An 11,599-nucleotide genomic window follows, 5' to 3' on the forward strand; every position below is an offset into this window, starting at 1 on the left:
ATTCTTTTTCTATCCCCTACTCCTTCCCTCCTTCCCCTCCCTCTTTATACTCGTCCCATCTGAGCTCAGTCTCCCTACTTCCTGTTATCTTTTATTTTGCTCTTTAATTATAATTTGGGTTTCTCACATAAGAGAAACCATGTGATATTGAAGCTTGTGTGTCTGATTTATTTCACTTAACATTATGAGCCGGGCGTGGTGGTGCACACCTGTAGTCCCAGCACTCAGGAGGCTGAGGCAGGAGGATTGCCACGAGTTCGAGGCCAGCCTGGGCTACACAGAGTTCAAGACCGGATTAAGCTACATAGTAAGACCCTGTCTCAAAGAACAAACAAATAAAAAACCCCATTTGGTCCCAAGGTGCATCCATTTTCTTACAAATGATTCAAGTTTACTCTTCTTTTTGGCAGAGTAGCACTCCACTGCATGTAAAAACTTTTTTTTTTTTCCTTGTTACCAGGGATTGAATTGAGCACCACTGAGCTAAATCCCCGGCCCTACATTTTCTTTATTTATCTGTTCACCAACATGCAGACTGCTTCCAAAATTTAGCTATTATAAAAAAAAGATTTAGCTACTATGATTTGTGCTGTTATAAACATGGGTACACATGGATCACTGGAAGATGATGTCTTTTTTTTTTTCATTTTATTTTTTTTGAGACAGGGTCTCACTATGTAGTTGAGACTGACCTGGAACTCACTATGTAGCCCAGGCTGGTCTCAAACTCACGGCGATCCTCCTGCCTCAGCCTCCTGAGTGCTAGGATTACAGGCGTGCACCACCACACCCGGCCTTGAATTCTTTATATATTCTAGATATTAGTCCCCCAAGGATGTTGGGAATTAATTTTCATGGGAAAGGATGGCCTCAGTGTTACAGACTGAATTATGCCCCACCCCCAGACTCATGCACTGAAGTCCTTGTCCCTCAGAATATGGCAGAGTCTTTAAAGAGGAGATTAAAGCCAGGTGTGGTAGGGCCAGGGGTTTAGCTCAGTGGCATTGTGCCTGCCTTGCAAGCAGAAGGTCCTGAGTTCGATCCCCAGTACCAGGAAGAATGGAAAAAAAAAAGTCAGGTATGGTGACTCATGACTATAATCTCAGTATCCAGGAGGCTGAGGATCACTACGAGTTCAAGGCCAACCTGAACTGTACAGAAAGACCCTATGCCCCGCCAAAGATCTAGATAGAGATTAAGATGAGGAGTTTGGCAAGAGCCCTGAGCCAACGTGACCCACGTCCTGGAGGAAAGCACCAGAACCAGGCCTCAGTCACCGGGGGTCCTGCCCAGGGCTACAGTGAAAGGCTGCTTCCTAATGAGGTCACCCCAGAGGTTCGGGGCGGCTGCTCCTCACCAGCTGGGCGGTGGGATGTCCCCAGGACCAGCCCAGGTGGAGGTCAGAACCGTCGGGAATGAGAAGTGGAGACAGCCGGCCTCCCTCAGACTGGGCTTCTCTGGATCCAGCTCCGGGACAGGACGCTGCCACACGCACCAGACCCAAGGCCAGGGTGCCTCGGGCCTCTTCCCTCCTCGGCCTGCTCCTCACCTTCGGAGCAGGGCACTGGCCCCGAGTCTCAGAGGCTGCTGGGGGCCTGGAGTCTTGGAAGAGAAATGCTGTCGGCCCTTAGCCACAGACACGGAGTCCCGACAGCACCTGTGGTCAGGGCCAGCTCAGTGCCACGCCAGGGGATGTCCCCAGGGACCACCTAGGCCACCAGCAGGCACCCGTCACTGAGGACTGTCACCACCCGCAGCAGCCCGGGCTTCCCCACGGGACTTCCTCCTGCACAGCTCAGCTGTCCTCTGCCAGCCACCGGTCACCACAGCCCCTTCCTGGTGACAGAGCCTGTGGGGCAGAGACCTGAGAGACTGCACCTGGACGTCTCCCAGGGGCCAGAGTGACGTCCTTTATCGCCGGAAGGTAGGAGAGTGAACCCCAGGTGGCACTGACTTCTGGGCGACACTGATCTCATGGCAGAGGAGGTGCCCAAGGCGTAATCCCAGCACTCAGGAAGCTGAGGCAGGAGGATTGCTGGGAGTTCGAGGTCAACCTGAACTACCTAGTGAGACTGTCTCAAACAAAACAAAACTAAAACAGAGAACAAGTCTTGGCAAGGACGGAGACAGGATGCTTGTGTACTGCTAGTAGGTAAGCAAATCAGTACAGTGGTTCTCAAAACTAAAAAACAGAATGACACAGGAACCAGCAGCTCCACTGTAGGTTTAGATCCAAAAGAACTGAAAGCAAGGTCCCAAAGAGCTCTGCACTGTGACCTGTGCCATCCAGGGAACAGTGGGCCAACAACATGGCATCTATCCGCGCAATGAAACATTACTCAGCCTTAACAGGAAGGGTGGCAGTGTGGCCCAGTGCAGAGCATGGCCTCGGACATGCAAGGCCCTGGGTTCGGTCTCCTGCACCACACACAACAGGACAAGGATACAGGGTCTTCGTGCTGAGCTACATCCAGCCCCCACCCCCTTTCTTTGGGGTCAAACTCAGGTCCTTGCGCTTGCGAGGAAGGTGGTGACATCACTGAGCCAAATCCCTGGCTGCCCCTTTTATTTTTATTTTGAGCAGGGTCTCACCAATTCCCTAAGTTGCCCAGGCTGGCTTGAACTTGCCATCCTCCTGCCTCAGCCTCCCAGAGAGCTGGGATCATGGGCCTGCACCACCATGCTCAGCTCCCAGCTGCTGCTTTTTGCCTCCATCTGGCCTTGGCCCTGGTCTGTTTCAGACCCTCACAGTCCACAGGACACCATCTGCGAGGGGCACCACGGCCACAGTGAGGAATGGTGCCAGCACCAGGCAGCCCCTGTCCTTCCTCGGGGAGGGGCGGGCGGCTGAGGCTGGGGCGCCAAGGGCAGCAGGACAGATGTGCACAGGCAGGAGCAGGAGCTGGACTTTATTACAAACTGGCCCCGAAGCCCTCGCCCCCTCCCGAGTCCCCACTCTCTGGACCCAAGGTAGGCAGGGACTTCCTCCTCCTCAGCATGCGGTCCGCAGAGGACGCTGGGGTGGCAGCAATGTCCTCCGGGTGGCATCCTCGGGGCTTCACTGCAGGGCCGGCAGAACCTAGGGCTCTGACCACATCGGAGCCGGGCACGGGGCCTGCTCTGGTAAGGCCTGGGCAGGGGCGGGGATGTCAGGGTCCCTGGGTCCTGACTCTCAGAGTCAGGTTCAGCTTCCGGGGCAGGGCAAGGCAGGAGGGGAGGGAGCAAGGGTCCAGGGGATGCCTTGCTAGGGCTAAGGACAGGGCCTCGTGCCCCCTACCCCCATCCTGCCCCCCACGAGACTCTACCACCCCCAACCATACCAGGCGAGAATGGCTGGCAGCCAGCAGCTGCCGGTGCGGGGCCACAGAGGAGACCGAGGACCAGAGGTCGAGGCTCTTGGGGCCCGCACTTCTCTCGGGCTTTGGAGGGGCGATGTCCCAGCCCAGCAGACAGTGCTGCAGAGGGCGCAGAGTTAGGGGCCACACCCCGCTCCTGATGGAGGCCCCCAGGACTGTGATGAGGGCAGCGCAGGACCCGATGCCCAGGCACCCAACCGTAGGATGGTGCTGTGACTCCCTTTCTACAGGCGAGCCACCTGCCCATGCAACCCCAGCCACCTCCCCTCAGCTGGGGCATGGGACACACACACACACACACACACACACAGCCTGACTCCCATCCCAGCCAGGAAGCAACTGTCCCCGCCCTCCCCAAGAGCTCTGTCCTGGAAGCCACAGCGGGCAGCACCCCTGACCCCAGGACCAGTCTAGCTACAGTGAGGGAGAAGACACCCTGGGGCCTGTTCCGTGCCCGCCCTCAGGACCCTGCAGCCCTCCCTCCCCGGGCCTCCGAGTGCTGCTGGCCCTGCATCGTCCCCACCCAGTCCTGGGGCCGCTCACCTGGGGCAGGGCCAGCGTGTCGGAGGCGTCAAAGCTCTTGCGTCGGTGGACACGGTACCGGTGCGGAGGGTCCAGGACCGAGAGCGGGACGCTGACCCTGCAGAGGGGTGAGGTGAGGACACAGCCCATCTCCGCCCCCAGGGGTCCCAGTGTCCCGGCCCCCACTCACTGGACCTGTGCGGGCTGTTCCAGGGTCTCAGGGCCCCGCTGGTCCCGTGGGGTCCCACACAAGTGGCAGGGGACGCCCCGGTCCGAGGGCACCAGGAACAGGCGCCGGTTGACGCCGTAGGAGAACACGCCTGCAAGAGTCATGAGAAGCACCAGGTCCCTTGAGCTGGGGCCCCAGCTGTCCCCAAGCACACGGGCCCAAGCCCTCTGGGAAGCAAGTCCAGGGCCAGCGTGAGGGTGCACACAGAGAATGCCCCATTCCCGCGAAGCCCCCCAACTATTCGGGGTCCCGGAGCCTCGACACTCACACTCATGGTCCTTCTCGGCGTCCTCGCCCGCCCGGCCTTGGAGGTGGGGTCTGTGGGGACAGAGGGGTGAGTGGCGGGCACCCCGGCTGGGTCCCCGCCCCCTCGCCTGCCAGCCAGCTCACTGGTGCAGACGGAGGATGCACTCCTCCCGGTGCGCCTCCCGGAACTCCTGCAGCGCGGAGAAGAAGGCCTTGGGCCTGCTGCTGACCGGTGAGCTGCTGTCCAGGGACCCTGTGGAGGACGAAGCATGCGAGTGCTGAAGCCAGGGGCTGGGGCCCTGCCACGCTTAGGGTAAGGGCGGCCCCAGCTCCCTTGTGTGCTGCACCCCACACAGACCGGCAGGGGGCCGTCCACCACCACGATGGTTTTACAGAATTATGGCATGGTCTGCCCACCCTGCCAAACATTGGATCACCCATGGGCGGAGGGCTAGAGCCCCAACCATGGCTAGGTCAGCTTTATGGGCGGGGAAATCTCAGGGAGTGAAAGCTCAGGGAGTGAAAGCCCCCGTCCCACGAGGCCCTTATTCTAAAATGATGACAGATACACTATCACCATGAAATCGTGAGACAGCACTGAATGGTGATACCCTCAGGGGCACAAGAGAGTGGGATCAGGCAGATGATGATGGCAGGTCTACCGTGCCAGGAGCGTTGACAGCCAAGCAAAAACCTGATGAGCCTTGTGGATACCCACAAAGGGCAACAAAGGTGGGTGAAAGGCAGGTGCAAAGGCCCTGGGGCAGGAGTGCGCTTGGTGTTTGGAGAATGCCCAGAAGAGGGAATGGCTGGAACTGAAGGGTAAGGTGAATAAGATGAGGTTAGGAAGCCCATCAAGGGTCTGGGGACAAGGAGTGACACAATCAGCTCAGCCACGGATGTCTACAGGAGTCCCCCTGTGGCTGCCACTAGATGAGGGGAAGCAGGGGCACCACTCAGGCTATGACAGGCAGTGTGGGAAGCAGCAGTGCGAGTCTAGAGAGGTACTGAAGATGCTCAAAGGAGGTGCTCACGAACCGGACAAGTGGCATGAACAGAGGGGACAAGTCGGCATAGTGAAGTGCACACCTGTGACCCCAGCACTCAGGAGGCTGAGGCAGGAGGATCACCACGAATTCAAGGCCAGCCTGGACCCTACAGTGAGTTTAAGATCAGCCTGAACTGCAACAGTGAGGCCCTGTCTCAAAAACCACGCAAATAAACACATAAAGGGAAGGAGGGTACAGCACACACCCATACAAGATGGCCGTGGGCAGGCTGAAACCTGGCTGAGGGCACAGGCAGTGGCATGGGTGGTGGCCCATGTGACACTGTGCTCAGAGAAGACATGGCTTTGGAGTTCAGCCTTGCAAGATGACAAGGGACCGATGAGAGCAAGCTGGGGAAGCACATGCCAGCCAGAAGACACAGCAAGTGCAAAGGCCCTGGGGTGGCCATGTGCATAGCAGTCTCAAGGATCGGCAAGTCCAGTGAGGCCAGAACAGAGAGAGGCAGTAGGTAGCCTGAGGTTAGGATAAAGCAACAGCAGGGGCCAGATCCCACCTTGTGTCTGGACAGTGTGCCAGGTTTTACAGTCAGGGAAACCTCTGGGGAGAAGAGCAAGGCAGTGACCTGGTCTGACTGCTTTAAACAGTCAATCACAGCCAGGCCTGGTGGCGCATGCTTGTAATCCTGGCACTCAGGAGGGAGGCAAGATAGACACAGGGTTTTCTGCAAGAAGACAAAGTTCTTGGACCAGGGATTTAGCTCAGTGGCACCACACCTGCCTCGCAAGCGCAAGGTCTTGAGTTTGATCCCCGGTACCAAAAAGAGAGAGAGACAGAGAGAGAGAGAGAGAGAGAGGTCTGGAAGAGACAGAGGGACGTCAGCACAATAATATGTCACACTCAATGCTACAACGCATGCTGTGCTTCTAAATACGGTGAAAGCGGTAAATGTTAGATTGTGTCTATTTTTGTTTTTGTTTTTATTACCGGGGATCAAACTTGGGACCTCATGCTTACGAGGCAGGCGGCAGCACCACTGAGCTAAATCCCCGGCCCGATGTGTCTATATCACCTTGGAACTTTTTTTTTCAGTATTGGGAATGGAGCTCAGGACCACACGCACACCAGGCCAATGCTCCATCCCCAGCCCTTGCTATGACTGACTCACACACACACTCACACTCACACACACACTCACACTCACACACACACTCACACACACACTTTCTTTGGTGGGGGCAGGGTCTCGCTAGGTACTTCAGGGGCTGGGCTTGAACCCACTGCGCAGCCCTGCCTGGCCTTGAATCGGTGTCACTCGCCCTGCCTCAGCCCCCCGAATGCCTGGCTGCTGGCCGTGTGTACGTCTGAACACATTCACAAGACGGTAAGGAGGCAAAAGGAGCTGAGGGAGATCAGCCAGGAAGCCACTGAGGCCGTGGGAGGAGCAAGCTGGCCAATGACATGAAAAGAGCTGGGCCCGGCCTGAGCTCAGGAGCGGCCCGGCGGCACCGACGCGCTCACTCACCCCACAGCTGCACTTCCTCCGCTCAAGCGAAGGGCAGAGCCCGGCCGGGGCACCACCTCCGTCCACCTCCCACGCCAGGTGGTGAGGGTGCAGCCTCACCTGCGATCCAGTCGTAGCCCAGGTATGGACGGAGGCGCCAGCTGCTCTCAGGCACTGCGGACTCCTCACGGAAGGTAACTCGGGGCTGAGGAGGGAGGCCAAGGGGCTGGGTCTTTTCTCTTACCACAGTACTGGGGTTTGACCCAGGGCCTCTGCACTGAGCTCCGTGCCCTACCCTTTTTATTTGGAGACAGGATCTAAGCTGTGCGGGCTGGGCTTGATCTTGCGATCCTCCTGCCTCAGCCTCCCAGAGTGCTGGGATTGCAGCTATGCAGTATTACACACCTGCCAAGCACACCCAGATTTGGGCCCAGGCGTTTGGCCAAGTTTTACTTGTGGCTTGAAACAGCTCTGAGCGCTGAGCCTCAGCCTTCCCATCCAGATCACAAGCTCCAAGCTCATCGCCTTCTTCCCAAACCAGTCTGAAAAACTAACAGCAGTCACTGCTCAAGCGCTTGGCTGCACCCAGCACGATTCACCACAGCTCCCAGAAGCCTCTGGTCCTACACAGGGGCTGACCCCGGGCACATCTATCAGACAAGAAAACTGAGGCTTGAGGAGCCCGTCCCTGGGTGCCCAGTTCTCCCAGGGTACCTTGCATGGCCTGCTCTGCTGGGCTGGGTTGGACTCCAGGGCCCGGGCCTCCCGCAGCCCCCGGTCACCCTGCCCTGTAGATGGCTGCCGCAGGTCACTGGTGGCTAGCAGGGGTGCGGAGCGAGGCCTCAGAGGGCCCGGGGCCCCCGGGCGTTGGCACTTGGCAGGAGGCAGAGAGGACACCCTGGAGTGGGCCTGGGCTGTGTCCCAGGGGCCCAACAAGCGCCACTGGTCCTGTGAGCAGGAGGCACTCGACCGGGCTGAGGATGTTTCTGGGGACAGCGGCGTCTCTGAGTCGCTGCTGCTGCTGCTGGAGTCTACACTCAACTGCAGAAGAAGGTCCAGGTCACCCAAGGGTGCCAGCCAGGGCCCACCCATCGGGCTCAGCCCCTGAGCCACTGCGGCCTCAGTGTCCCAGCCCGGTCCTCTCCCTCCCAAGGCCTCAGTTCTGCGTCCTCGGCACAGTGGGCCGTGGGGAGATGACCCCGCAGGCCGGGATGCTTCCCTGAGGAGTTAGGCGGCCCCTTGTCTCCCCTGGGCACCCACCTCAGACACTGCCTGGGCCACAGCGCACTGCAAAGCCGCCTGCCCAGCCCGCAGCCGCCTCAGGAGGCCCAGGTTGTGCAGCCGGAGCTGGACGAGGTCTTCGGTCTCCACCATCCCGAGTGACTCTGCCTGAAGTCAAAAGGGCATCACATGGGGCTGAGGAGGAGGCCTGGGTGCAAACCCTCCTGGGATGCCCTTAACTGTGAAGTCTCAGGCACATTCTCCAGCCTCTCTAAGACTCAGTCTTCATCTGCTAACACCCAACAGTACGGACCTCACCAGAGCAATGCACGGCGACAGTAACACAGCAGATGAATGTCTGAGGGTTTTGCTCTGTAGCTCAAGCTGGCCTCAGACTCACAGAGCTCCTCCTGCCTCAGCCTCTCCAGTGCTGGGATAAAGGCATGCACCACCACCCCCGGCTAAACATCCCTTACTCCTAAAAGGACCAGACTGTGCTACCTTCCTTACCTGCTCAGCCAGGTTTCCTCTTAACAGCCTCGGCTGGGAAGTTGACCTAATTTGCAGAAAGCAAATTGTGCAAATCTGCAAATGCAAAGCTTCACTTTTTTTTTCCCCCCCAAACACAAATCTTATCACTTGTGAATCCAACCCAAGCCAGGCTTCCGAAGGGCTTCTCCCCGCACCGCCCCCGCCCTCCTCCCCTCCACACTTTCTTTTTGGTTTGGCTTCTTGGTGCTGGGGATTGAACCCAGGGCCTGCAGCACACTAATGGTGTGCTCTGCAAAGAAGCTACGCCCCCAGCCTGTTTCCTTTATTTTCACAGATGAAGCGCAAAGCTCAGAGAAGTTAAGCAATGTGTCCCGAGTCACACAGCTACTCAGAGGCAAAGCCAGGATTGGAACCAATTCTAGGTCCAGGGTGCAGGGTCAGAAGGACTTTCCATAGATAGCAGTGTGCAGAGAGGACCGGAAGGCAAGCTACTCCTCCTCCTCCTCCTCCTCCTCCTCACCCTTCTCCTGCCGGCACAGGGACACACACTCGCCTCTGGATGCGATTTCTGCAAACACCCGCCATCCTGCACTCCAGAGCCCTCACACCCACACCTCACCTGGGGTCAGTCGCCACCGGGGCCTGCGCTGAGCCGATCACACGAGTCCGGGGGTGCAGACCAGAGACCGCCCTTCACCCGGGTCTGGCGCTGCTGGGAAACGCCGCAGCACCGAGGTCTCTGTTTCCGCTGCTTCACTCGGCTGCCCCTGGGAGAATGAAAACGAGAAGCCAAACGAAGGCGTCGTTCAAAAGAGGCGCAGCAGTAACGGACGGAGCCAGGGCAGGCGACACCGAGGCGCCCATCGCGGACCCGAGCCACCTGATGTGGGAACGTATGTGGCCCTCCAGCCGACCACTCCCTGGGCTGCCGCCACCGCGCTCACCCCCCCGCAGCTCCAGAGCCCCTCAACAGTCCAGGGTTCTGCCGAATCCTGCACAGGGTGTGCGCGGACGGGGCGGGTCCTACAATGGCTATTCTGATTGGTCAAAGGAGGGGCGGGACCCTGACACAGCCAGCTCTAATGGGTGTCCCAAAGCGGCAGTTTCAATCTGAGGGCGGGGCTAACGAAGGTCTCACAGCCAATTGGTCAATTTCTGTTGCCGAGGGGACGGGAGACCCGGAAGCGGAACTAGGCGGACCAGTCCACTACGCGTTCGGCTGAGACAGTTTCAGCATGTGAAAGCAGAAGGCGGTGTGTGAAATAAGAAAGTAGATATTCTCTGTACCTAAAATGTACCAATAAATTCAATTTACAAAAAAAAAAAGAACGTAGATATTTGTGCTACCGTCTGTAAATTACAAACTGGGCCAGGGATTTAGCTTAGTGGTTCCAGCACCTGCCTCGCAAGCACAAGGACCTGAGTTTGATCCCTGGTACCAAAAAAGCAAAAACAAAAATTATAAACAAACTTAAATTGCGTGCCGACTATGCCAGGGATTTGAGCCAGGTCTTTTTCATATGCCAGTACATTCTGGCCTCAAATATGCGTGGAGTTATTTTGTCCCGTTTTACAGAGAAAACAAAAACTCAGACTGAAAGGAATTTTCAAGAACGTTTGAAATAAACATATTTCACTATAGTAACAGGATACGGGGTGGATAGTCACCAAACATAAACAAAATCTCGATAAATGCAGAAAAATTTACCAAGCACCGCCCCTGTTTCTCACTTGTTGGAAATGGGAGGGGGTGCCGCAACTGTCTTGGATCATAAAGAGGCGTTCTAGCATTTGACAGACTCCAACATCCATTTCCGATTTCTTAAAAAATTTCCCAAAGCAGGGCCGGGGATTTAGCTCAGCGGTTCGGTGGCCTGCCTTGCAACAGCGCAAGGACCGGAGTTCAATCCCCGGTACCAAAAAAGAAAAGAAGAAATCAGAATTAGATTGTATTTGTATTTCTAAATGACATTTTAAAAATGTCATTTAGAAAGACATCAAGAAGCATGGAAATGAAATACTTAGGGAAGGATCTCAGCTGGGCATGGTGGCACATGCCTGCAATCCCAGCACTTGGGAAGCTGAGGCAGGAGGACTGCTGTGAGTTTGAGGCCAGCCTGGGCTACATAGGGAGTTCAAAGTCAGCCTGAACTACATACAAAGCAAGACCCTGTCCATTTAAAAAAAATCCTCACAAAGATGCATAAAACCTACCTCAAAAAATCATCAAACTTTTGAAAGAGGGCTGGGTAGATTTAGCTCAGTGGTTCCACTGCCTGCCTCGCAAGCACAAGGACCAGAGTTCGATCCCCGGTAATAAAAAAAGAATAAAAACAAAAAAAGAAATTAAAAGTTTTTTTAAAAATTATTTCGAGACAATGCCTCACTGTGTAATCTAGGTTGTCCTTGAACTCTCTATGTAGCCCAGGCTGGCTTTGAACTCATGGTGATTCTCCTGCCTCAGCCTCCCAAGTGCTGGGATTACAGGCGTGCACCACCATGCCTGCACTCAGCCCCAGCTTCTGTCCCATCCACAGTGAGGAACCACTGGAGGTGTATTCAGGTCTAAGATTACAGCATGTGGGGCTGGCAGATGCGGCTAGGCAGGTAGAGCACATGTATATGAAAAACTGACACCCACAGGTGCTGTTGGCGGAAATGTAAAATGGTACGAGGACTTCTGAAAACGGTTTGATAATACCTTAAAAAGTTAAATATTGGGGCTGGGGATTTGGCTTAGTGTCACCACCCCCACCCTACAAGTGCAAAGTCCTGAGTTCATACACAAGAACAAAAAAAAAAAAAAAAAAAAAAAAGGTTAAATATTAGCCAGGCATGGTGGCACATGCTTGTAATCCCAGGACTCAGGAGGCTGAGGCAGGAGGATTGTTGGGAGTTCAAGGACAGCCTGAGCTGCATAGTGAGTCCAAGGCGGGCCGGGGATTTAGCTCAGTGGTTCAGGTGCCTACTTTGCAAGCACAAGGACCCAAGTTCAATCCCCGGTACCAAAAAAAAAAAAAAA

General features: G+C 56.1%; 1 protein-coding gene across 9 annotated transcripts; it reads right to left on the reverse strand.

The window, feature by feature from the left end:
- Positions 1-2,892: 2,892 nt before the first annotated feature.
- On the reverse strand, positions 2,893-9,602 carry Miip (migration and invasion inhibitory protein). 9 transcript variants are annotated; one of them, XM_010628159.3, is made up of 12 exons: positions 9,522-9,602; positions 9,197-9,344; positions 8,596-8,641; positions 8,125-8,253; positions 7,579-7,905; positions 6,985-7,069; positions 4,498-4,606; positions 4,376-4,425; positions 4,069-4,198; positions 3,900-3,996; positions 3,321-3,492; positions 2,893-3,130 (listed from the first exon to the last, which is right to left on the reverse strand). In XM_010628159.3, exons 4-12 carry the CDS (start codon positions 8,236-8,238, stop codon positions 2,913-2,915), a joined length of 1,302 nt encoding a protein of 433 aa, XP_010626461.1. In that variant the 5' UTR covers positions 8,239-8,253; positions 8,596-8,641; positions 9,197-9,344; positions 9,522-9,602; the 3' UTR covers positions 2,893-2,912. The 9 variants fall into 9 exon arrangements, with proteins under 9 accessions (XP_010626461.1, XP_010626460.1, XP_010626459.1 ...); XM_010628158.3 differs by having other exon boundaries at positions 8,125-8,249; positions 9,197-9,582; XM_010628157.3 differs by having other exon boundaries at positions 9,197-9,582.
- Positions 9,603-11,599: the final 1,997 nt, after the last annotated feature.

This window comes from Fukomys damarensis, unplaced genomic scaffold, assembly GCF_012274545.1.
Source record: "Fukomys damarensis isolate Sample0158 unplaced genomic scaffold, DMR_v1.0_HiC HiC_scaffold_23, whole genome shotgun sequence".
NCBI classification, from domain to species: domain Eukaryota; kingdom Metazoa; phylum Chordata; class Mammalia; order Rodentia; family Bathyergidae; genus Fukomys; species Fukomys damarensis.

Excerpts from the sequence above, each read along its gene's own strand:
- Miip (XM_010628159.3), bottom strand. The coding sequence starts at position 8,238 with ATGGTGGAGACCGAAGACCTCGTCCAGCTCCGGCTGCACAACCTGGGC. Across the intron at positions 4,426-4,497 it reads TGCATCCTCCGTCTGCACCA|ACCCCACCTCCAAGGCCGGG; the intron begins GTGAGCTGGCTG and ends CTGTCCCCACAG. Across the intron at positions 4,199-4,375 it reads CGCCGAGAAGGACCATGAGT|GCGTGTTCTCCTACGGCGTC; the intron begins GTGAGTGTCGAG and ends TGACTCTTGCAG.